Source organism: Vitis riparia, chromosome 11, assembly GCF_004353265.1.
Source record: "Vitis riparia cultivar Riparia Gloire de Montpellier isolate 1030 chromosome 11, EGFV_Vit.rip_1.0, whole genome shotgun sequence".
In the NCBI taxonomy this organism is placed as follows: domain Eukaryota; kingdom Viridiplantae; phylum Streptophyta; class Magnoliopsida; order Vitales; family Vitaceae; genus Vitis; species Vitis riparia.
In genome coordinates, this window is record NC_048441.1 from 17,716,470 (window position 1) to 17,741,121 (window position 24,652).

General features: G+C 33.6%; 5 protein-coding genes and 1 pseudogene across 13 annotated transcripts; all 6 read right to left on the reverse strand.

The window, feature by feature from the left end:
• Positions 1-6: 6 nt before the first annotated feature.
• On the reverse strand, positions 7-6,318 carry LOC117925142 (histone acetyltransferase type B catalytic subunit). Its single transcript, XM_034844031.1, has 10 exons — positions 6,183-6,318; positions 6,020-6,061; positions 5,295-5,404; positions 4,576-4,644; positions 4,366-4,404; positions 4,209-4,285; positions 3,957-4,047; positions 1,309-1,390; positions 1,040-1,200; positions 7-874 (listed from the first exon to the last, which is right to left on the reverse strand). The coding sequence occupies exons 1-10, from the start codon at positions 6,256-6,258 to the stop codon at positions 233-235; spliced, it is 1,389 nt and encodes a 462-aa protein (XP_034699922.1). The 5' UTR covers positions 6,259-6,318; the 3' UTR covers positions 7-232.
• A 1,970-nt stretch (positions 6,319-8,288) lies between these two features.
• On the reverse strand, positions 8,289-10,729 carry LOC117924905 (probable caffeoyl-CoA O-methyltransferase At4g26220). Of its 5 annotated transcripts, none has more exons than XM_034843637.1 (6): positions 10,636-10,729; positions 9,930-10,047; positions 9,736-9,815; positions 9,486-9,630; positions 8,930-9,061; positions 8,289-8,840 (listed from the first exon to the last, which is right to left on the reverse strand). In XM_034843637.1, the coding sequence occupies exons 1-6, from the start codon at positions 10,686-10,688 to the stop codon at positions 8,535-8,537; spliced, it is 834 nt and encodes a 277-aa protein (XP_034699528.1). In that variant the 5' UTR covers positions 10,689-10,729; the 3' UTR covers positions 8,289-8,534. The 5 variants fall into 5 exon arrangements, with proteins under 5 accessions (XP_034699528.1, XP_034699530.1, XP_034699531.1 ...); XM_034843639.1 differs by having other exon boundaries at positions 9,930-10,055; positions 10,636-10,712; XM_034843640.1 differs by lacking the exon at positions 10,636-10,729 and adding an exon at positions 10,368-10,575.
• Positions 10,730-13,640: 2,911 nt separating this feature from the next.
• On the reverse strand, positions 13,641-16,354 carry LOC117924540 (probable caffeoyl-CoA O-methyltransferase At4g26220). Of its 5 annotated transcripts, XM_034843182.1 has the most exons (7): positions 16,233-16,354; positions 15,085-15,197; positions 14,919-14,998; positions 14,498-14,642; positions 14,281-14,412; positions 13,834-14,170; positions 13,641-13,781 (listed from the first exon to the last, which is right to left on the reverse strand). In XM_034843182.1, exons 2-6 carry the CDS (start codon positions 15,145-15,147, stop codon positions 13,880-13,882), a joined length of 711 nt encoding a protein of 236 aa, XP_034699073.1. In that variant the 5' UTR covers positions 15,148-15,197; positions 16,233-16,354; the 3' UTR covers positions 13,641-13,781; positions 13,834-13,879. The 5 variants fall into 5 exon arrangements, with proteins under 5 accessions (XP_034699073.1, XP_034699070.1, XP_034699072.1 ...); XM_034843179.1 differs by having other exon boundaries at positions 13,645-14,170; XM_034843181.1 differs by having other exon boundaries at positions 13,645-14,170; positions 15,085-15,200.
• A 368-nt stretch (positions 16,355-16,722) lies between these two features.
• Positions 16,723-17,397, reverse strand: LOC117924816 (probable caffeoyl-CoA O-methyltransferase At4g26220). Its single transcript, XM_034843524.1, has 3 exons — positions 17,199-17,397; positions 16,979-17,110; positions 16,723-16,893 (listed from the first exon to the last, which is right to left on the reverse strand). Exons 1-3 carry the CDS (start codon positions 17,358-17,360, stop codon positions 16,723-16,725), a joined length of 465 nt encoding a protein of 154 aa, XP_034699415.1. The 5' UTR covers positions 17,361-17,397.
• A 954-nt stretch (positions 17,398-18,351) lies between these two features.
• Positions 18,352-19,896, reverse strand: LOC117924623 (probable caffeoyl-CoA O-methyltransferase At4g26220). Its single transcript, XM_034843305.1, has 5 exons — positions 19,811-19,896; positions 19,646-19,725; positions 19,225-19,369; positions 19,008-19,139; positions 18,352-18,893 (listed from the first exon to the last, which is right to left on the reverse strand). The coding sequence occupies exons 1-5, from the start codon at positions 19,871-19,873 to the stop codon at positions 18,600-18,602; spliced, it is 714 nt and encodes a 237-aa protein (XP_034699196.1). The 5' UTR covers positions 19,874-19,896; the 3' UTR covers positions 18,352-18,599.
• On the reverse strand, positions 19,857-24,515 carry LOC117924817 (annotated as a pseudogene).
• Between the last annotated feature and the right edge of the window lie 137 nt (positions 24,516-24,652).

Below are 24,652 nucleotides of genomic sequence, written 5' to 3' on the forward strand. Positions count from 1 at the left end.
AAAGAGTGACAGAACAGTAGCTTGTTTGAAGTTTCAGATATTCATATTGATGTTGGGTGACCTATCAATGTCGTAAGCAACTTAATATAAAGTGCAAATGAAACTCAAATAATTTACATACATGCCTCAGTTCATCCCAACCTATTGCATGACCAGGACATTGAGAAATCGCATCTTTTGGCAGATGCATATATCTCACACTAAGAGATCACTGAAATGGCTGATGAAGTCTTCATGTCTGACGCGGAGATAATTTCCGTGCAACCAACTTGATCTCTTCCAATCTTTCATTGACCAACTTCTGCAGCTGCTCCTCTTGATTGGTTTGACTTTCATCCATCTCAACAGTAGTAGCTTCTCCATCCTGCGACCTGAACATTACAAAAGACATTCCCTGATCATAGTCACTTGGGACTTCAATCACCCGCTTCCCAGAAGTTTCCGAATCCTTCCCTATGATATCAGACTTTATGCGATCTGAAATGAAGGTTGTGTAATTTTCCATGTACTTCTCAATTGGTTCCAGGCCAAGATAGATGAGAACCTCCCAACAGTGGAGAAAGTGTTTCTTGTTTATTTTCAAACCCTTCTGGACCTCCTCAACTGCAGTTAAGGGTGGCAAAAGCCGAGAAGTGTGGGATTTCTTTGATAGCCTGGTTTCCTTTAGATGTGAAACAACTGAATTAACTGCAGGCTGAATTGGATCAAAACCAAGCAGGCGAGGTGTGTCAACACAGGTGCGCACGTGTTGGAAGTAATCCAGTGGCTCTTCAACCGTCAAGTCATGAACATCTTCAGATATTGCAACACTGTAGAGCACCTCCAGAAGGTTATGACCATAACCTTTGTGCTGGTAAGGAGGCAATACAAGTATCTGCCATAAACACAATCTTTCATAAAAATGTTTAAAAAAAATAGCCAAGAAATGTAAATTTGCATAAGCAATCAAATTTGTAAGGTACTTCCATGAAAGCAACAAATTGGATTCTCTTCAGCCTGTCTAACCCACTGCTGATATAATGAGTAAAAGAGAGTGAACCTGACTGATTCGCAGGCGGGAACTATCAGGGTAATGGTAGAAACGATAAACAGCAGTAAAACCAAGCAATATATAATGGAAATCCTCCTCCCCAACAGCTTTCTTCTGAACCAGGAGGTAGATCTCCCATCTTGGATCATCAATATCAATAGGATTGCTACCTAATTTAGAAAACCGGACAAGTTAAAAATCTAAATTATACCTTTAAGTGGCCACAACAAAATACAATATAAAATGGCCTAAAAAGCCAAGGAGGGTAAAAGAGTCACCATCAACAAGGAGAAGAACCAGAGGTATCAACCGACTGTAAAGGTGTCCAGCAGCCATGTTGCCCATAACCATGCGAATAACCTGGTCCAGTGGAACAAGAGCCCATCAATGATGGGAATCAATAAAATAGATATATATCCTGAAAAAGCACAAGTCCATGTTTTAAAAGGTGATTGCCTCAAGTTGAGGTTCTGCAAATTCATCTTGACGCTATAACCTCATTTAAGGTAATTGAGGCTTAAGCCTCAGCCTGTTGAGGCTTACTATAGCCTCAAGGCTATCGGGGCTTAAGCCTTTAAAACACGATTGCCTCAAGTTGAGGTTCTGCAAATTCATCTTGAGGCTTAAGCCTCAGCCTGTTGAGGCTTACCATAGCCTCAAGGCTATTGGGGCTTAAGCCTCAAATTTTCAAAGGGTTTTAACAAGTTTGGGGCCATTGTGGGTTTTTGGTATATATTTTATAAATGGCTTAAATGTCAATATTCAATGGCTTTTAATGAGTTCTATGCTTATGTGGACTTTTGATATAAATTTTACAAGTTTTGTCTTAGGTCAAAGACTTGGGTAAAATTTTTCACAAAAATAAGTTCTTCGTTAACTTCAAATGGAAGGAAAAAATGGGTGATTGAGAAGAACTATGGGATTTGTTGGCTGCTCTAGATGCTGAGCTCATATATAATCATTATTATCACATTATTGATAGATAAGAAAGATACCATGACAATTCATGGATGAAGAAGAAGAATTGGTGGACATTAATACTGATAAGGAGAATAATACAACAGCTAGATATGATTATAATTCCTTAAAGGATCCTATCACTGATAATGATAGTAGGGCTTAGGATTATTTGATAAACCAATGAAAGAATCAAAATTTTAGAAGAGAGAAAAAGGAACTAAATTAGAAACTAACAATAACAAACCATTCATGTTGTTATTATGAATTGTAGGGTTTTTTTATTATTCAATTTTCATGTGATTTTATTACTTATCTTTTCTCATTTTTTTTTGAATTTTTAATATTCATTTATTTATTTGTTTAAGTTGGAACTTACGCCTTGTTTAACCTCGCCCATTTGCACAAAACACCTTAAGACCACCTTTAGCTTTTAAAAATATCGACATAAATTGAGGTAAGGGAGAAAAATAGCATACTTTTAGAAAGGCGTAACATGTCTATCTCAAACCAAAGATACAAAAGGTAAGACAATGTTTGGCGTGACTCCTCTTTAATTATTTTTCTATATCACTAACTAGGCTTTCTCCAATAAAATGAGAGCACACAATAATAAAAAGAGGGAGTGGGTGGTCCAATCTCTTCCCTAGAAAAAGGAAAGGAATGCGTGAGAGTCCCAATCACCGAAAGCTTCTTTTCCCATGAAATAAGTACAGCACCCAACTGCAGTACACTGCCCAATTCGACTGGTCAGTGATAACAAGCATGATACTGCAAAATCTACGGAAAAATGATTGTATAGAAAGCACTCTGCTTTCTACAAGGATGAATCTGGTTTTTCATGAAAACATAGTTCTTTACTTCAATGTTTTAAAAGGCTAAAGATGGTCTTGAGGCGTTTCGCCCAAATTAGGCGAAGTGTAAGCCTTGAGGTGGAGCATAAGCCTCAAGGTGGAACAAGGCATAAGCCTAACTTTAATAATAAGAATTAAAAAAAAATCTTTAAAGTCAAAAAAATATTAATAAAATCACATAAAAATTAAATAATAAGAAAACCATACAATATATAATAATCAAATTAATTGTATGTCATTTTCGATAGCTTCTAATTTAATTTGTCTCTTTTAAAATCCAACTCTCTCTTGCATTTATCAAATAATCTTCAAAACTACCATCACGATCACTAGTAGGTTCTTCTAACAAATTATATCTACTTGCTTCATTATCCTCTTCATCAATGTTAATGTCAATTCATTTTTTTCTTCATCTAATAATTATAGTGATTTTTTTTTTTCTTTATCCATCAATAATAAGATAATTATTATATATAAGCTCAATCACTACAGTGACCAATGATTCTTTTATTTCTTCTTCCCAATCTCTTTCTTTCATTTTCATTTAAGGGGTTAATTGATAGTCAACTAAGCCCTTATTTTTTAAAAGGTTTTAACCCTAATCTTGGATGCAAGACAAAACTTATAAATCTATACCAAAACCCATAAAAGCACAAGTCATTACAAACAATAAATCCTAAGCCTTAAACCTCTTAACAAATGTATACCAAAAGCCAATGGCCCTAAACCCCTTAAAACCTTTTGAATATTTGAGGGCTTAAGCCTCAATAGCCTCGAGACTATAATCTCGAGGCTATAAGCCTCAATCAAGTAAGGCTATAAGCCTTGCTTACCCTCTAATGAGGCTATAGCCTCAAGGCTGATTCGCATGGCCTCACCTTGATGCTCAATAGCCTTTTAAAACATTGCTCTACTTTATGATGAGGAGCACAAATATTTTTATTTTTTTTATAGGTATGAGGAGCACAAATATTCAAAATGAAAGAAGTTAATTGCAAATATTTGGCAACCAGGTATCCACAATTTGGGCATATGACCTATATCCATCAATTGCAAGAGAGGTGTTATCATGTTAATTGTAATAGGAAGCCATGAATCAGGAAATTAAAGCACACCTCCAGATCAGAATCCTCTGCTCTGCCAGAATTGCTGCTGTGCCCAATTGAGGCTTTGTGCTGCAATATCTCCCCGTTTGATACCATGGATCTAAGAAAATAAAGCAAAAAAGAAAAAAAAAAAAAAAAAAAAAGGGAGAAGCAACACATTACAAGTATAGAAACAAGAGAAGATAAACCTACAAAACCTTGATGTTTTAAAGAGCAGGAAGCCCTTATAAGGCTAGAAAAATAGATATAGATGGAGCATACCTGATATAATGACGCTCTGTTGAAAAAGTTTGAAGGAAGTCATCTTTTGTCTCAACAAGTGTCTCAGCAAAAATTGTCTGTGGGAAATGACTTGATGATCAAGACGTATGAACACAGGTCGTGATAAGATAGTTTAACATGGATGGTCAATGAGTACCTGAAGAGCAGATTTCAGATCTGTGATCCCTTTGCCTCCCTGTGATAATGAACAACAATATGGCCATCAGAATTTCATTGGAAGAAATGGAGCCACATGCCTACTCAAGTTTAAAAAGCAAAATATCTCAAAATTCTTGAAATGCGTAATAAAAGATAAAAGATACACAATATCTACCCTTCGAATAGGCTACTGAATTTCAATACTTACATCAGATGTGCTCTGAAATGTAATATCAGCATATGAATGAAATGAAATGCTGTTAATCCAGACGGTGATCTGCAAGAAATGCATTAAACAGCCATAAGAAAGTTTAAAAAATCATTCCATTTCAATTGTAAAAATAAGATATTTGATTAGAAATAATTACCCCATGAGTAGTAATGCAAGCAAACTATAAGATAGGACAATAAAAATGTCCATAACACTGTTCAATAAGTGATTATGCATGCCACTAACAAGGGGAAAAATCTCTTCTCTTATCGTTAGAAGTCCAATACATAGCTACCTAATTGTTTATCTAAAGATCTTATTATTTAAAAAGAAAATAATAATAAAAATGATGATGATGTATGTGTATTCCAGCTAAATTGATCATCTATATCCAATCATTAGGTCTAGGGTATTTGCTTTCTCTCTTTCACAACTGCATTAAAAAGAACAAAGCAGATCCACCCAGCCAATTTATGTCATCTATACGAAATAAATAGACTGTAGCATGCAGCAATAATTCCCCTGCCTGGCAAAAAAGGAAAAATAAAAGTAAAAACCATTAACGCAAAAAGTAAATGAAAAAAGCAAGCAGGGTATTTTTCCTTTTTAAAGACCACTACTGATTACTAAACCTTGTAGGCAACCTAATTTCAAATGATAGATGCCAAAGAATAAAAACATTAATATCAGAGCCTTAATCAATGTACATATGTTACCTTCAACCCTTGGTAACCATAAATTTTGCCATCTTCTTCAAAAAAGCTATTCAAATCAACTGGATCAATACAGAAACTGTCTGATGCACCGACTTCATCTTTTCTAGAAACTGCAATACCAACAAGCAAGCAATATACCATACTGAAAAGGACATTCCTCGTCCTAAATGAAGTGATAGAGAACTATGACAATGGACAGGCGCAATAGCATATGCCCATACACAACATACTGAAATTTAGAGTATCGAGGTTAAGCACATTCAGCAGTAGCATAAATTACTGGGATACAGTGAACCAATCTTTTGAACTAAATAACTACCAAAGATAAATTTCAAATATATGACAATTTTCCAAGGACTTCAGTCATTGCAGCTACCTTGTGAACAACAATCAAAACACTTGAAACCCAGGCATAAACTTGGGCCCATACCAACCACCAACAGCCCCAAATTGAAGGGGGAAAAAAAAAAAACCAATTCAACTAGAGACAACCCATTTGCTCTTACTGTTAAGAGTTGAAGCAAATTAACAAATTTGACAGTTGGGGAACATAAGTTTCATAAAATTAGCTCAACATTCCAACTTTCCAGCGCCAGCAGAATGGGTCAAATGCCAAAAGAATCAAAAATCAAACGGAAAAATAAACTAATCATGACTTACAACCCACCTACCACCAACAAACCAATCACACATTCTTCTTTACAAAACACATAAACTAATCATACCCAGAAAAATTTTGATGCAGTCCTTAGCTTCAACCCCGGCATCTGCATCACAATTTTTAAAAATCAGAAGAGAAAAAAAATTACAAAGGAGCTGGAGCTAGCAGAATATGAAACTTCTTCGAAAACACAAGATGGGCATATGGAGAATTCGAAATGGACTCACCGATATTGGAGAAGCCGACGCGTCGCCGCTTCTTGGGGTCGGCGGCAGGATCGGCGGCTTGTTGTTTGAGGCCCATTAGCCGGTGGTTAGGGTTTCGGAAGAGCGGGAAATGGAAGAGAGGCGGGAAATGTTGAGAGGGAAATTGGGGGAGATGCGCCTCATATAGAGCGAGGGCTTGGCCGCACGTGCGCGGCACGTGAGGCTTCTGGAGTGTGGATCCCCGACTAACAAATATGGGGCCGTTTGGTTAAAGGCCTCATTTGAGAAAAAATGTATAATTTTAAATTCATATACAATTTAGCAGTTAAAGTTATACCGCATGGTAACCATTTTAAAAAATAATTCTGAAAAACAGTTTTTAAAATATTTTTGAAATATAGTTTTCAAATATTATTTTTGAAAATTGTTCTCTAATTACAACGAAAGTTTATTTGGAACCTAATATGTTTTTAATTTATTTTTAATATTTTAAATATATTATCAAAATAAATTTTATATAGAATGTTATTTTTAATTATTCTACATATTTATATAATTATTTTCTAAAATATCCCTTAAAAAATAAATTAAACCAATATAAAACAACGAAAAGATATTATCTAAAAATATTCTATTTTTTGTTCTTAAAAATAAAAAATAGTTTTTTTTTTTATCCAATATGTCTTTTAGTTGTCAACTAAAATAAATTTTATTTTAAAAAACATAAAATTATTATCAAAAATAATTATCAAATATGCCCTAAGTTTGAAAAAAAAAGATAAAAAAAAATTATAAATTTTTTTCTTATCTCCTTGTTCATGAAAATATTAAATAAGTGAGGATTACATTTTCCAAAATCTTAAAAATTAAATAAAGAGAAACATCTTTTAATATTTTTCTTTCTTTTTTTCTTGGTAAATTTTTTCCTTACCTTTTTCATAATATTCAATTATGAAAAATCATTTTTTTAATATGTTGCTCTTTTTCCTTTTAGTTTTTAGAAAATGAGCGTGGACTATAGGTGTTTATAAATTTTATTATATTTTTCGTCTATTTGTTATTTTCTTTAAAATTCAAATTGTTTTTAAATATTTACATTTTTCAAATTATATAAATATATATTTAAATAAATAAATATAATCTCTATGTTTAGTTTTGAGAAAAATTTAAGGGAGATTAAATAGAAAAATAGAGAAAATAAAAATAAATGAAAATAAAATTTGGATTTATAATTAATAAATTATTTTTATAAACTTATTTAACTTCTCTTCTTCTTCTTTTATAAATAAAAAATAATTAAAAATATATAAATTTTTAATATTTTTTAGTTTTTTTTTTTTTCAAGAATTAGCATATAAAATAAATCAATTTCGATGATTACCTATACTAAGCTTATGATTGGTTTAGAGGACTTTGGCTTTGGGTTAACGTTCCATAGGAAAGCCACAATTTTATTTTGCATGTATAGTTTCCTTACCTATGAAAGTATGCTTTTTTGACATGTTTTCAAAAATCACTATCTATGCAATTCAAGTCTCATTGTTTATACCATATACAATATATCGTTACTTTATGTATTATTTGTTATTTTTTACATGATATCTGTTTACTTCGTATCCTTAAGGGAATGGTAATGTTGAATGTTTTTAATTGATTCTAAATATAACGTAAAACTAAATAGTGTGTTTAGTAACGTTTAAATATTAAGTTGTTTGTATTTTGAACGATTTATTTTTATTAAGTATTAAGAAATAAGAAAATAAATTAATTACTTTTAACAATTTAGAAAAAGATAAATATTTTTACTTTTTTTTATTTAGTCAAAATTTTAAGAAATAAGTAATAAGTTTACAAAAAATAATAAAAACAAATTATCTGAAATTTAAAAACAAGTTGTTTCCGGCAAAAACTTTTAAAACCGTATTAAACTTTTCATATTGTATCTTAAAACGGTTTTGTTTCATATATTTTTCTTATAAATTAAATTGTTAGTGTTAATCTTGGAGAGCAAATCATGGTTTAGATGATATCACCCGACTTAGGATATGACAACCATACTAGATAGTGGAGTCTGACTAAAGGTTTGGGGGTTCAAGTTAAGGTTTGGTTGTGAACATGGAATCGGTCTGCAGGAAACTTGTCTTTTATCAAAATATAGAAGTTTAATGACTTCATCCACACAAAAATCTTTAAGAAGGAAAGGCTCCAACCAATGATTTCTTAATGAAGATATAAGAAAGGACTTTCCCACATCCTTATTCCGAGACTAGCTTCAACTTTTATTTTCCACCATTACTGAAAGGGTTTCTTTATCATGGGATTCTAACGTGCATGTTCAGTACTATCAGAGATGGAACAACTCAAAGCAGAATTTCAGTAGATGCGCCTGCAGATGGTGATGCCATCGCCCAATGGAGCTACGCATATTTGAACGCGAGAGTCAGTTGCCAGATACTTGTTAAGCTCCATTATATGCTTCCTCATCTCTTTCTTGTACTCCCCATCAACCAGCTCTTCAACCAAGTCTTCAGGCAAAGCAACTGTTCCATACCAGAGAGTATTATCGTAGACCACCAACCCACCAACCTTCAACAGCTTCATCAGCCTCTCATGGTAGTTCTTATAATTCCCCTTGTCAGCATCAACGAATGCGAAGTCCAAACTCCCTTCGTTTTCATGCTACAACATATGGGTCAAATGAATTCTCATTAGCCCAAGCAGAAGAAAATGAGTTCTGATGAATGAAAAGTTAACTGATATATCCTTACATCTTCTAAGAGTTTATCAAGAACTGGCAGAGCTTGAGATTCAATGAAGTTGATTTTGTGTTCAACACCCGCTCTTTTGATAATAGGCAGCCCTATCTCATAGTTCTTTCTATCCACATCAATGGCTATAATCTGCAGTAATGTATTTGTAAGGCATGATTAGCAATCAACTGTTGTCAGTGGAAGCATCAATGCTAACATTTCTATGAAAAAATACAAAATTGAAGTAATCTATGCATAAAGATACACGAGATTTTAAGGTGGTTTGATCAATTATATAAATCTACCTCCACAAGTTCATGCTTCTTTACTCTTTGTATCGATCTCCACCTTAAACCATGAGACCTTCATCAACATTTTTACTTAGATGGGTGTCTCCCGTTATTTCTTATATCTTTATTCATCGTGTATAGTTCTCATCAACCCATTTCCTTCTCATAAACTAGAATATTTATGGAGATATTTTAATTATTACATTTCCGTATAAAATCTAAATACAATAAGATATAAATTTTAAAAATATTTTATAACTTCTATTCAAAGATATGGTTTAGACCTTGCCATCATCGGGAATAGAAAGAGCAGTGAGGAGAAGAGAGTATCCGGTGAAGACTCCGATTTCAATTGTCTTCTTTGCATTAACAAGCTTCAACAGCATGTCTATTGACTGACCTGCGTCTGGGGCAGTAGCGATAATGGCCCTGCAAAACAAAAAGCCAGTTATGTGTATATCATTCTCAAATAATTCTCTCCGGTCTTCTTCTTGAGCAATTGCTAGCAAGGATGATGAAGCTACATATAAGCACCTGGGGTGGGCTGCGGTAGCATCCCTAAGCTCCTTAAGAGGCTCGGGCTCACGCGGGTAGACGCTAGTCTCCAGGATATACTGCCATATATATATTTATTCGTAAAAGCATGAAACAGCTGAGAATTCAAATAAACATAATAGGCATTAGAGAGTATGAAGAGGACTGGGCTAGCTGTGCCTGGGCCCTGGTACCTGATACAGCTCCTCGTTCTTCAGTAAACCCTTGTAAAGCGTAGTCTTCTTTGCAGACTCTCCCATTACTCTCCAACAGCTAGCGTCACCCAACAATTCAGAGATTCCTAAAGCCAATCTGCTCCTCTAAGCCATTGAACAAAAAATTCTTAAATTTTTCAATACAAACTAAAAAAAGAAATTTGAAGAACACATATATAAAACATATGCATGGCTGCAGATGAATCTTGAGTAGAATACATATAAATTGCATTTCTCTAAAGAGAATAAGGGCTCTTTATTTATAAAACTTGAACAACTGACTGCACCCACAAGCCAAGAATCCACCATCAAACCCTACAAAATCCATTACTATCTGTATCTAAAATCTCCAGATTAATGTCAAGAAAAACCCAGATGATCATGAACAATATTAGTTCAGACAGAAAGGGAGAGTACACAGGCGGGCTAGAGTGAAAATATGAGAATGCGGATCTGGGGCTCAGACTTCTCCGCTCAGAAATTTAAAGAAGTTGTTGAATTTATGCATATATAGCATCGCTTTCTTAGATCGGGGTCTCAATCATAGTCTAGCAACGATCTAAGGAGTAAACAAAAATCCATTTCAGAAAATGAAGTGACAATATTTAAAGATTAGGAGAAGATCTTGGATGACGGCCACAATCCGCATCCAGCGATGTTCACGAAGCAAAGAAAAAGAAATTACCTTGTAGAATACAAAGCAAGTCCTTTTCCCGATGTTTCCAATGTCAGAAACATGTAATCTTGGGGATCCTTTCGAGCCCAAAGGACTCTTAAAAATAGTTTGAAATTTTTTGGGAAAAAATAATTTTTTGAGAATTTATTTGAAAATAAAGTTGTCTGTTATGAATACTTGGATGGTTTTTATTTAAAAACAGAGAAAAAAAAGGGGGAAAAAAACGTCTATTCTAATCTATATTTGCATTAAAGTTGAAATTAATATTTGAAAATTAAAGGTAACTTATGGGCATATTTAAATATAACTAATGAGCGTTATATTTGGTTCTTAAAAAATACAAAAAAAAAAAAAAAAAAGGAAAAATGAAATAAAAAAAAATAAAAATAGATTTAAAATCAATAAATTATTTTTATATATTACTTCAAACTCATTTTACTTATTTTCTCTTTCCGATATAAAAATTAAATAATTTAAAAATATATAAAATTTTAATTAATCTTAATTATATATTATTATTTTTTATAGAACAATCCAATACGAAAAAATCATTTTTCTTTTTTTCTTTCTTTACTACTTTCAAACCAACCATAACCTTACATTTCTTTATTAATTTATTTAAATTTTAGAAAAGAATCAAATTTTAATTTAAATTGTTATAGATATAAAGAAAAAACCCTATTGACAGTAATTTACAAGACCACTGACTTAGTATTCCCATTTTAATTTTAATATAATATCCGGAAAGATAATGACATCTAAGTCTCCACCCACCTCAAATATATATATATATATTATAATCACCATCGTCACCAAATATGGAAATCCTCTTGGCAAATATACCAAATGATACACGTCAAACAAAATAAAAATTAGCTATAATTCAAATATGATGAGGAATTTTAGGATGCATTTGACGACTGTTTTCAAGAATGATTTTCTGTTTTTCAAAATAAATAAAAAATAAGAAAACACAAATCATTTATTATTTTTTGTTCTTAAGAACAAAAATCTAAGCATTTTCAAATAACATCTTTTAATTATTTTTTATTAAAAAAAACCAAAAAAAAAAATAAGAAGATAAGCAAGAAGAAATCCAAAAGTATTATAATCTCAAATATATTTTTTAAATGATTGCTTGAGCAATAACTTTGAACTAATCCTTTTTCCAGTCAACTACAAATTATGTTGTTTATTGATAGCATACAGGCTAGTTTATATCATGCTTGCATCCCTGTTTGGTTTCAAAGAAAAAGAGAGTTGCCAAATTAATGATTCTGAGAAAATTTAGAGGAAGAGGATGATGATACCATCGCCCAATTATTTGAATGTGAGGTAAGGTGATACCATCTCTCCCACAGTGTGTTATTATCATATACTATATATACTATCCTTCATCAGCCTCCCATGATACTTCTTATGAAGACCGAACTTGTCGGCATCAACAAATTGAGATTCAAAGCATTGGCCGAGTCTACAACACAATTTTGAGATCTTATACTAGATTTTTTTTGCCCTTGATTTTAACGATGAATCCATCGGTGTAGCAAAGTCAACGAATGCAAAATTGAGATATATAGCTACTTGATACAAAAATAAAGTTGAAATTAAGTAGTAACACCTATCATAATCAACAAATTAAACAATAGAATTGGGATATATAATTAGTTGATGCAAAATCTTAAATCTAGATGTCAACTCAAAATTAAATACAAACAGTAACCATAATAAATAAATTAAATCACAAGTATAAAAGTCAAATCAAAATTAAGTTGTAACACCGATTGTAATTAACAAGTTAAATGTATATGCCACTTATTGTATTTATAGTTCAACGATCAATTAAAAGCTAATTTGAAATAAGGTTTAGCACCGATTATACTTAACAAATTGATGTTCAAGTCATTAGAACCTCAAATTTCCCTAAAAAGAAGTTTTTGTTAACAGTTAATATAAAGTACATATTTGAGATTTGAAGAAACTACGAACTTCTATCAATTGTTGCAAAGATGAACTATAGAGAAAGTTGTACATAGGTTGTAATTTTGAGTCCTTGACGGCTTCTCACGAGCTTAATCAATTTTTTAACCAATAAACTCATTATAATAAAATAGCGTTTAAAAGTGATTTTAAGAAGTATTTTTAACATTTCTAATACTGCGAAAGACACAAATTTTTAAATATTAAAAAAATTAGAAGTACTTCTTAAAATCATTACTAAATAAACTCTAAAATAAGATAAATATTTTCAATCATGAAGAGTTCCACCAGTATTTTACCTTTCTCTTAAATCACCCATCATTGGTGCTTGACAATAATGTAGGCATAATAATAATGGCCCAACAACACAAAAAGCTGAAGCTGTCATGCACGTATCATTCTCTGATAATTCTCTCAATTCTTCTTCTTGAGCAATTGCTAGTAAGAATTAGTGGGCAAATAAGTATTACTTCTTTAGTTAATTTTGAAGTCTCTTTCCAACTCATGGACAATAGAGCACTTCAATTATTAATTGACCAAACAATTTCACCACTAATATTTGATTTAAAAAAAAAAAATTAAAAGTCACTTTCCAAATTATGGACAATAATAAAGCTATCATCATTGATGACCAAATTAACAATACACCACTAATATTTGATTTAAAAAAAATTAAAAGTCTCTTTCCAAATCATAGACAACAGAGCTCTCATCATGGATGACCAAACAATACATCACAAATATTTTGATTCAAAAATTTGTCTTCTATAAAATTATCCTAAGTTTTAAATCTCTAAAATTCCATGTCTATATCACTAAGAGTGTGTTTGATAGTAATTTTAGAAAACGTTTTTAACATTTTTAACATTTGAATGATAAAAATTTTCAAATATTTGAAATGTTAGAAACGCTTCTTAAAATCACTACCAAACGGGCTTTAAATCATATTTGGTCAAACAGTTGGGTCTCCTTTTATGAACTTGTTTTCTATATATATGATTATTTTATGAGCAGTGAATTTCAATGACTCTTTCTCCAGCAAGAAAATTTGAACAGGGTAGAGTAGGATTGAAAATGTAATCTAATACATTTGAACTTTTTTCCAGAGTCAGTCACACTCTTTTGGTGTGGAATTGCATCGAACATATGAGTTTCTGCTTTCCGAGTTTCACAACCATAGATATGATCCAACAACTCCAAAGTTTGATGCTATTATTTCAGAATCCGAAACAATGGTAGGAAGTATAGTTTGTGAAACCTTAATAAGCATTTATCAGCAGACCCGCCTGCAGATTGTGATGCCATCGCCCAATGGAGCAAGGCAAATTTGAACGCGAGGATCAGCTGCTAGAAAATTGTTAAGCTCGATGGTCAACCGCCTATTCCCTCTCAGATTCTCTGCAACTAACTCTTCGGGCATTGCAACTGTTCCATCCCGAAGAGTATTATCGTACACAACTATCCCGCCCATCTTCAACAGTTTCATCAGCCTCTCATGGTAGTTTTTATAGTTAACTTTGTCAGCATCAACAAAGGCAAAGTCAAAGATCCCTTCATTTTCATGCTACAACATAACCCCAAAAGAAACGGAAAAGATTAGTAAAATTCTCATTCATCATAACAAGCCTTGAGATGAAGCCGATAAAATGTAGAATGATGAGAAAGGAAGAGTACTTCTTCTAAGAGTTTATCAAGAACTGGTAGAGCTTGCGACTCAATGAAGTTGATTTTGTGTTCAACGCCAGCTTTTCTAATAACCGGCAACCCCATCTCATATGCCTGTCGATCTACATCAATGGCTGTGATCTGCAGTAACGTATTTTTAAGCAATAAGTTGTTCACCATGACATATATTAGATATTTTGATAATGAACATACAAACAAACCGAACCTTGCCATCATCAGGAATGGAAAGAGCAGTGAGGAGAAGAGAGTAACCAGTGAAAACTCCAATTTCAATTGTCTTTTTTGCATTAACCAGCTTCAAGAGCATGTCCATTAACTGACCTGCATCTGGGGCAGTGGCCATCATGGCTCTGGAAAATAACAAACTAGTTTACTCTTCTGGAATCTGGATGCAGAGCCATATTAAATTTTCTTAAGTCTTCCTAACATATCTTAAAGCCACATTGAGGTCCATATATGTGGCCATCTATCATCTTGAAATTGTATAAGTAAATAAGATGTTACAAAATTTAAATTGTTTTATATTTCCAAAATTTGAATGAGCCTATCTGTTTTCTCTATCACAAATGAAGTCATTTAAGCATTTGCAGGAAAGAAAAGAGGGGAGAAAAAGGGGAACAATTCACTTTGGATGAGTTGCAGTAATATCTCTGAGCTCCTTGAGAGGCTTGGGTTCACGTGGGTACACGCTAGTCTCCAGAATATACTGCCATATTTTTAAAGCCTTAAGCTGAGCATTCAAACAGCACAAAGATAAAACAGTAGAAAATACAAAAAAGGACCGAACAGTACCTGATACAGCTCCTCACTCTGCAAGAGACCCTTGGAAGGATTTTTCTTTCCAGACTGTTCCATTACTCCCAACAACTTCACACAAGAATTTGCAGACTTCCAAAGTATCAGATCTGCTATTCAAGGTATTGTAAAAATTTCAGTGTTAAGAATTTAAAATTTTAAAGACACAGTTCTTACTTTGATATGAAGCCAAACAATCATTCGCTACTCAAATTCACATTCTTTGTGGAACAAAATTACAGCCCCTTACCACTTTGTTCAGGACATGGGAAAGTGGAATAGGAAGGTCCCATTCAATTCAATTCCCAGAGAGCTTAAACAATCAACAAATGCTAAGGGTTTCAAGAAATGGAGCATTGTCAGGAATATATTAGTAAAGAAGGCAAATTTTACCAGAATTCCCAATAGACTTATATAATAGCTTTGATGCAATACACTTATATCTTCACAAAGCTTGTAATTGGCAATAAGAACCATTGAACCATTTTCTACCCTTGATTAACAAAGGCCTGAAAACCTTATCACACACAAGTCTAGTTGTGCCTCTGGACAATACATATGCTTTTGCGTCAAATCTACTGCTTTCCTGAGCAACGAAGGCCATTTAGAAGGTAACCAGACGCCAACACGGCAACCCCAAAAAGCCAGTGTGGATCAAATCTCAAAGGCCCATTAACAGGCAAGCATTTCTATATAAACCCTAGTTATGGGGCAACGATATCCCTCATTTCACTCAATCTGACAACAATCTTTCTTTAACTAACCTGTGTGGTGTACAAATTTGAAAAATGAACATATAAATCAAACACTTCAAAGGGTGTATCAAATTGAGATCGATGGCTGCAGGTGAATCTTGAGAGAAGGATAAAAATAAATTGCATTGCTCTAACGAGAATTAGGGTTTCGTTCTTATTCTATAAATCAGAATTTTGAACTATTGATTGCAACCTTCAACCTCAATAAATATCCAAAGCAGTGCACTTATATTAAACAAAAAAACGAAACCCTTTTCTATGATCTATCAGAAATCTGCAAATGTCAATAATATTGCTTCAGTTGCATAAGAATTCAGAAGAAGAAAACCACTTACAATTATGCAAATTCAGCCAATGATAATCTACATTTATGAGCGAAAGAGAGAGTACCCAGGTGCTCTGGAGGCTTCAGGACTCGAAATCAATTTTCCAGATTCAGTTCAATGGAGTTATCGACATTTCCCCTGTCACAACCACCACGGGAATGCAACAAGGCCAACGACATATGAGCATTGGCGACACGTGGGAACTTTCCCAATTAATAAATGACGCCGTTTCAAATCCTTCCAAAAACATGAAAATTGTTATAGAATTTAGGTAATTTAAAATCCAAAATCTACCCCTCCATCTATTTTTTCCTACTTTCCATAAATAAGTTATTTTTTAATTAAAAATACGAGATTATTAAGTGTGTTTTACAGTGATTTTAGGAAACGCTTCTATTACTTTTAACACTTAAATGATAAAAATTTTCAAGTATTAAAAATATTATAAATACTTCCTAAAATCGTTACCAAACATATTATAAATTTATAAAATTTGAGTCGATTGGTAGATGATTGTTAAGCTCTATTGCCCACTTTCTTTCATGTTCCCACTTCTATCCGCTAACCAATTCTTCAGGCATTGCAACGTATCCCCTCCGAAACACATTGTCACACACGACCACCCCATCAATCTTCACCAGTTTCATCAGCCTCTCATGGTAGTTCTTGCTATTAACTTTGTCCGAATCGACATAAGCAAAGTCGAAGCACCCTTCATTTCCAGGCTGTACAGTCAAAGAAAAAGGCATCAATCATATTTCTTCTATCAGGCAAAACAACCACAACCCCAGGTGGCTGCTTAATCCTTACATCTTCTAAGAGTTTATCAAGAACTGGTAGAGCTTGTGATTCAATGAAATTGATTTTGTGTTCAACACCAGCCTTTTTAATGACAGGCAACCCCATCTCGTGTGTATGCCGATCAATGTCTATGGCTGTGATCTGCAGCAAATGTGTTTTTGATTCACAAGTAGTTCAATTGTGATGAATATTGTATTAGGCAGATTGATGATCAATGTACCCAACCGACCTTGCCATCATCAGGAATGGAGAGAGCAGTGAGGAGAAGGGAGTATCCAGTAAAAACCCCGATTTCAATCGTCTTTTTGGCATTTGCTACCTTCAAGAGCATGGCTAGTAACTGAACTGAATCTGGGGTGGTAGCCATTGCGGCCCATCTTTCTGTTTTCATGACTTGTTAGCTTCTAGTTTTTCTTTGTTGTTTTTTTTTTTTTTAATCGGTTCGGTATTGTTTTTCCTGTTTTCATGATTTGACTACAATGAAAATGGAAACAAATAATCAGTCTCAAAACACACCCTTCAATTACTTTGATAAGATTTGAATTAATCTATTAGAATTATTGCAGAAAAATTCACAATGGGTGGGTTGCAGTAAGAGCCCTTAGCTCCTTGAGAGGCTCTGGTTCACGCCGATACACGCTGGTTTTCAGGATATACTGCCGTATTTGTAAAGCATGAAACTAAGAATTCAAACAACATAAACAAAGATAAAACAGTAGAAAAGTTAAGGGATGATGGAGGAGTGTCTGATACAACTCATAACTCTGCAATACCGTCTTCCTCTCTGCTGATCCTTCCACCTTTTCCAGGCCTGTGAATCAGCCTTCTACACAAAAGAGTTGAAAGAAGAAATCTTCACCAAGGAACTGCTATAGAAACAGAGGAGCAGAGGAACAAACAAAGAAAGGAAGTAACGCTTCCAATCTTTCCAACCGCTTAGCTTACTGTTCTGCTCTCTGCCAGAGCCTGTCTGCCAGCCACCAAAACAGACACTTTTCATCTCTCTTTTCTTTTTCTGGTAACCCCTTTGTCTTTGTCCCTCAGCCTTCAAAGTTCCACTATTTTAATTTTCTGGGCAACTGGACTGATAGAAATTATAGTAGTTTAATGAAGCAATTTCAGGTTTCCCATATATGGCATATCTATGATGCATTACTACACCTGTATCCCATACAATTTGGTCCATTCCAAGCTTGTAATCTACTATCATACTGTATTTGAATATGAGTTTATTGCGTTTATAAGGGACAAACCTAACAAGTATTGATTCATCCTGTTTCATATGATTGCATCAATGTCCTCCAATAATGAACAGATTTTTCTCTACCACAGAAAACTTGAAATCTTTCAAGCGACATGAGGGGAATTTTTCAGGGAGCTGGTGATATAACACCATGAAAATTGATTTTCAGAGGGAAAAAGGTTAAAACAGTTTCCCAAATTGAAGGAATTAGTGAATGAAACTCCTCCAATCTCGGCTGCAAATGTTTTATTATTAATGTGGAAAGTGAAGATACATACCCAGACAATCCATTGACCAAATGACTTACTTCTACAAACAAGTTAAGTTGATGATAGTGCTAGAGTCTTTGATTCAAGCTCAATTGATGCAAAAGACCAAATCCAAATATCAGTATAAGCGCCTGCAGATAGTGACACCATCGCCTAATGGAGCTTGAGATATTTCGATGCGAGTATCAGCTGCCAATATTTTGTTGAATTCAATGCAATCCTTCCAGCAAGATTTTCGGCCTTGTGGAGCCAGAGATGGATCAGGCAAAGCCACTGTTCCTCCCCAGAGTGTGTTATCGTACATAATTACCCCTCCAACCTTCAACAATTTGAGCAGCCTCTCATGATAACCAGGAAAACTAGGCCTGTCAGCATCAACATAAGCAAAGTCGAAACTTCCTTCATTCCCTTTCTGCAAAAACAAAAACAAAAACAAAAAAACCAGAAAAATAGCACCTCTAGTCATATGGTATTAATCAAGAAATGAAAAGCAAAAATATAAAACTGAAGGTGAGGGCTCAGTTACATCTTCCAAGAGCTTATCTAGAACTGGTAGAGCTTGCGACTCAATGAAGTTGATTTTGTGTTCAACACCAGCTTTTCTAATAACCGGCAACCCCATCTCATATGCCTGTCGATCTACATCAATGGCTGTGATCTGCAGTAACGTATTTTTAAGCAATAAGTTGTTCACCATGACATATATTAGATATTTTGATAATGAACATACAAACAAACCGAACCTTGCCATCATCAGGAATGGAAAGAGCAGTGAGGAGAAGAGAGTAACCAGTGAAAACTCCAATTTCAATCGTCTTTTTTGCATTAATCAGCTTCAAGAGCATGTCCATTAACTGACCTGCATCTGGGGCAGTGGCCATCACGGCTCTGGAAAATAACAAACTAGTTTACTCTTCTGGAATCTGGATGCAGAGCCATATTAAATTTTCTTAAGTCTTCCTAACAGATCTTAAAGCCATTTTGAGGTCCATATATGCTGCCATCTATTATCTTAAAATTGCATAAGTAAATAAGATGTTGCAAAATTTAAATTGTTTTATATTTCCAAAATTTGAATGAGCCTATTTATTTTCCCTATCACAAATGAAGTCATTTAAGCATTTGCAGGAAAGAAAAGAGGGGAGAAAAAGGGGAACAATTCACTTTGGATGAGTTGCAGTAATATCTCTGAGCTCCTTGAGAGGCTCGGGTTCACGTGGGTACACACTAGTCTCCAGAATATACTGCCATATTTTTAAAGCCTAAGCTGAGAATTCAAACAGCACAAAGATAAAACAGTAGAAAATACAAAAAAGGACCGAACAGTACCTGATACAGCTCCTCACTCTGCAATAGACCCTTGGAAGGATTTTTCTTTCCAGACTGTTCCATTACTCCCAACAACTTCACACAAGAATTTGCAGACTTCCAAAGTATCAGATCTGCTATTCAAGGTATTGTAAAAATTTCAGTGTTAAGAATTTAAAATTTTACAGACACAGTTTACCACTTTGTTCAGGACATGGGAAAGTGGAATAGGAAGGCCCCATTCAATTCAATTCCCAGAGAGCTTAAACAATCAACAAATGCTAAGGGTTTCAAGAAATGGAACATTATCAGGAATATATTAGTAAAGAAGGCAAATTTTACCAGAATTCCCAATAGACTTATATAATAGCTTTGATGCAATACACTTACATCTTCACAAAGCTTGTAATTGGCAATAAGAACCATCAAACCATTTTCTACCCTTGATTAACAAAGGCCTGCAATGATCTATGTGGAAATCTACCACCTTATCACACACAAGTATGCTTCTGCGTCAAATCTACTGATTTCCTGAGCAATGAAGGCCATTTAGAATGCAACCAGAAGCCAACATGGCAACCCCCAAAAGCCAGTGTGGATCAAATCTCAAAGGCCCATTAAGAGGCAAGCATTACTCTGTAAACCCTAGTCATGAAGCAATAATATCCCTCATTTCACTCAATCTGACAACAATCTTCTTTAACTAACCTGTGTGATGTACATCAATTGAGATCGATGGCTGTAGGTGAATCTTGAGAGAAGGATACAAATAAATTGCATTGCTCTAACTAGAATTAGGGTTTCTTTCTAATTCAATAAATCAGAATTTGAAACTATTGATTGCACCCTTCAACCTAAATAAATATTCAAAGCAGTGCTCTTATATTAAACACAAAAAGGAAACTCTTTTCTATGATCTATCAGAAATCTGCAAATGTCAATAATATTGCTTCAGTTGCATAAGAATTCAGACCAGTGCTCAGAGATCAAAGAAGAAGAAGAAAACCACTTAAAATTATGCAAATTCATCCAATGATAATCTACATTTATGAGCGAAAGAGAAAGTACCCAGGTGCTATGGAGGCTTCAGGACTCGGAATCAATTTTCCAGATTCAGTTCAGTGGACATTTGCTCTGTTACAACCACCAAGGGAATGCAACAATGTCAGCATTGGCGACACATGGGAACAAATTAATAAATGATATTTTCTTTTAGAATCATTTTTCAATTAAAATTACGAGATGATTAAATTTATAAAAGTTGGGGTCGGTCGCTAGATGATTGTTAAGCTCTATTGCCCACTGCCTTTCCTGTTTCCACTTCTCTCCGCTAACCAATTCTTCAGGCATTGCAACGAATCCCCTCCGAAGCACATTGTCATACACCACCACCCCATCAATCTTCTCCAGTTTCATCAGCCTCTCATGGTAGTTCTCGCTATTAACATAAGCAAAGTCGAAGCACCCTTCATTTTCAGGCTGTACAGTAACAGAAAAAGGCATCAATTGTCACGCCCAAGACCCACTCCAAGGGTGTGATGATCATTTCACCCTTCAAACCCGAAGGCTTACAATGTAACCTGACCCAAACAATTATCTTATAATCGGAAGTTACCAATTACTAAATACCTGTTCAGAGTAGCGAAACAAAATCTAAAATCCTCAAAATTCAATTTCAAAACTAAAACATCCACTGTCCAAAATCCATTGTCCAAATATTTGCAAACTTAAACAATTCAAGTACTATAACAAATTTCAAAATCTTCAAAACTCAACTTTGATCTAACATAAAATTTGAAGGATCAATATCCAAATAACTTCCAAATACCAAGAGATCCAAATAAACATAACTAACAGTTAAACAAAATCCAACATAAAATCCTAAGTCAAATCCTAATAATGACCATTCCTCAGCCTAGCCATCACTCCTCACCCGAATTAAGGGTACCTGAAAAGTAGTCAACAAATGGGAATGAGCTCACAGTCTAATAAAGAACATTAATGTAGTTCATGGATCAAATATTTCAAACTCACTTACAAAATAGGAGATGTTGTAATCAATCATTTTCATAAAGCTGTGAGTAAATTTTTTTTTTTTTTTGCCAATACATTCAAAATTTCTAACTGTATGCATTTATTTCTGATTCAAACAATTTCATATCAAATTCAGTCGAAACATTCCAATAATTTATTTATTCTGGTTATCAAACATCAAAGGGTGCCCAGTTAGGTGAGACTTTTCAAAGGGGTGGCTAGCCTCAAATTGTTCCTTTAAGGTAGACGGAACCAAACACTACTAGTACTAGTAACCTCTAACCGAAACCCCTAGAGGTTGGGGTTCAAATCAATTACATTCCCCACCAAGAAATGTAAAGGTCGACTATTATATCTCATTGACAAGGGCCAAAAGTCAACTATTATATCCCGTTGACAAGGGCCAAACAAACCAGAATCAGATATTTATTTCATTTATTCAAATTTACAACGTATAATATCTCTACATTTATTTGTCAAAAACATAATATAAAATTCTTACATATATTTTCATGCAAAACAGGTTTGATCCATGCATAAAACGGAATATAACTCAAACGTTTTCAAAGAATGTATATATATATATATATATATATAAATTGTTTCAAAAAAAGAATTTAACAACTGCATTAATTTTCCTTACCTCAAAAGAAATCCTCAAAAACTTTGGAGAGAAAAATCTTGAAAATCTACTCTTCGCCTAACAAAATATAAAAGGAATAATTATTACTATTTATCTAAAATTATAGGTTTGACAATCCTAAAATTTTAGGTATTCAAATTAATATTTTTTATTTATTTATGAAAGGTAATTTAATCTATTCATATTTTAAAAATTAATAAATTTCTAATTCATATAAAACTGAATTTATTTATTTATTTTAAAATTTATTTCTTGGGACACAATTTAATTAAACTATAATTTATTTCAATAATTAATTTCTATATTATTTATTAACTTACGCTCATAATTATAATATAAAAAAAACTTTACTTCCTTTTTATTTAAAACTTCTATTCTCTTGTATATATATATATTTTTTAAACATAAACTTTATTCCCAACAATACTCCATTATTGCAAACAAAATAATATATATATATATATTAACTAACAACGCCTTCAATCCGTACACACACCCACCTTTTTTTTTCATTCTCCAATTCCAGCGTCCTCTATTTTTATTTTTTTATTTTTAATCCTTAAACCATTCTCCAATTTCACAGTGTGCACACGCGTCTTCCAGGTTTTTTTTTCCTAAAAACTTAAGAATTTCCAATTTCCAACAATAAATCAAAATATTAAAATTTCACTATTTTGATATTAAAACGAATTAAAAAAAAAAAATAAACTAACCCTAATCTAGATTTGGGGTTTTTCCAAAAAAAAAAAAAAAATCTAATGTGCTTGAAATTAACTAATGAATTTTAAAAAAATAATTTAGGAGTTAGAATCTTACTCATTGAGGTTTGTTCTTCAAACTTTGAAATCTGACCTTAATTTCACATTTTCTGAAAAGAATTTCTATTTATACCTAGGTATTATTAGTAAAATTACCTTTTCACCCCTCTTCCATTTTATTAAATTAATTAATTAATTAATTTAATATTATTATTATGAATTTCCTAAATTACCCTTTTTTTTTTAAACTTGGCGTTACATCAATCATCTTACTTTTATCAGGCAAAACAACCCACGGTGGCTGATTAATCCTTACATCTTCTAAGAGTTCATCAAGAGCTGGTAGAGCTTGTGACTCAATGAAATTGATTTTGTGTTCAACACCAGCATTTTTTAATGACAGGCAACCCCATCTCGTGTGTATGCCGATCAATGTCTATGGCTGTGATCTGCAGCAAATGTGTTTTTGATGATCAATGTACCCGACCGACCTTGCCATCACCTGGAATGGAGAGAGCAGTGAGGAGAAGGGAGTATACAGTAAAAACCCCGATTTCAATCGTCTTTTTTGCATTTGCTAGCTTCAAGAGCATGGTTAGTAACTGACCTGAATCTGGGGTGGTAGCCATTGCGGCCCTGGAAAATAACAAGCTAGTCATCCTTCTGTTTTCATGATTTGTTAGCTTCTAGTTTTTCTTCGCCGTTCTTCTTCTTTTTAATCAGCTCGGTATTGTTTTTCTGCTTTCATGATTTGATAACAATGAAAATCAAAGCAAATAATCGGTCTCAAAATACATCCTTCAATTACTTTGATAAGATTTAAATTGATCTATAAGAATTATTGCAGAAAAATTCACCATGGGTGGATTGCAGTAAGAGCCCTTAGCTTCTTGAGAGGCTCTGGTTCACGCCGATACACGCTGGTCTTCAGGATATACTGCCATATTTGTAAAGCATGAAACTAAGAATTCAAACAACATAAACAAAGATAAAACAGTAGAAAAGTTAAGGGATGATGGAGGAGTGTCTGATACAACTCATAACTCTGCAATACCGTCTTCCTCTCTGCTGATCCTTCCACTTTTTCCAGGCCTGTGAATCACCCTTCTACACAAAGAGTTCAAAGAAGAAATATTTAGGAAACAGTCACCAAGGAACTGCTATAGAAACAGAGGAGCAGAGAAACAAACAAAGAAAGGAAGTAACGTTTCCAATCTTTCCAACCACTTAGCTTACTGTTCCGCTCTCTGCCAGAGCCTGTCTGCCAGCCACCAAAACAGACACTTTTCATCTCTCTTTCTTTTTCTGGTAACCCCTTTGTCTTTGTCCCTCAGCCTTCAAAGTTCCACTATTTTAATTTTCTGGGCAACTGGATTGATAGCAATTCTAGTAGTTTAATGAAGCAATTTCAGGTTTCCCATATATGGC

Coding starts and splice junctions, on each gene's coding strand:
- LOC117925142 (XM_034844031.1), bottom strand. CDS start 6,258: ATGGGCCTCAAACAACAAGCCGCCGATCCTGCCGCCGACCCCAAGAAG. Junction 4,286..4,365: donor ATCTGAAATCTGCTCTTCAG/GTACTCATTGAC, acceptor CATTTCCCACAG/ACAATTTTTGCTGAGACACT. Junction 875..1,039: donor CCCGCCTGCGAATCAGTCAG/GTTCACTCTCTT, acceptor TGTTTATGGCAG/ATACTTGTATTGCCTCCTTA.
- LOC117924816 (XM_034843524.1), bottom strand. CDS start 17,360: ATGAAAACAGAAAGATGGGCCGCAATGGCTACCACCCCAGATTCAGTT. Junction 17,111..17,198: donor CCATTCCTGATGATGGCAAG/GTCGGTTGGGTA, acceptor CATTTGCTGCAG/ATCACAGCCATAGACATTGA. Junction 16,894..16,978: donor TTGATAAACTCTTAGAAGAT/GTAAGGATTAAG, acceptor TTGACTGTACAG/CCTGGAAATGAAGGGTGCTT.
- LOC117924540 (XM_034843182.1), bottom strand. CDS start 15,147: ATGGAACAGTCTGGAAAGAAAAATCCTTCCAAGGGTCTCTTGCAGAGT. Junction 14,643..14,918: donor ATTACTGCAACTCATCCAAA/GTGAATTGTTCC, acceptor GTTATTTTCCAG/AGCCATGATGGCCACTGCCC. Junction 14,413..14,497: donor CCATTCCTGATGATGGCAAG/GTTCGGTTTGTT, acceptor ACGTTACTGCAG/ATCACAGCCATTGATGTAGA.
- LOC117924623 (XM_034843305.1), bottom strand. CDS start 19,873: ATGGAACAGTCTGGAAAGAAAAATCCTTCCAAGGGTCTATTGCAGAGT. Junction 19,370..19,645: donor ATTACTGCAACTCATCCAAA/GTGAATTGTTCC, acceptor GTTATTTTCCAG/AGCCGTGATGGCCACTGCCC. Junction 18,894..19,007: donor TAGATAAGCTCTTGGAAGAT/GTAACTGAGCCC, acceptor TTGTTTTTGCAG/AAAGGGAATGAAGGAAGTTT.
- LOC117924905 (XM_034843636.1), bottom strand. CDS start 10,259: ATGGTGGATTCTTGGCTTGTGGGTGCAGTCAGTTGTTCAAGTTTTATA. Junction 9,816..9,929: donor AGAACGAGGAGCTGTATCAG/GTACCAGGGCCC, acceptor TATATATGGCAG/TATATCCTGGAGACTAGCGT. Junction 9,062..9,485: donor CTATTCCCGATGATGGCAAG/GTCTAAACCATA, acceptor ACATTACTGCAG/ATTATAGCCATTGATGTGGA.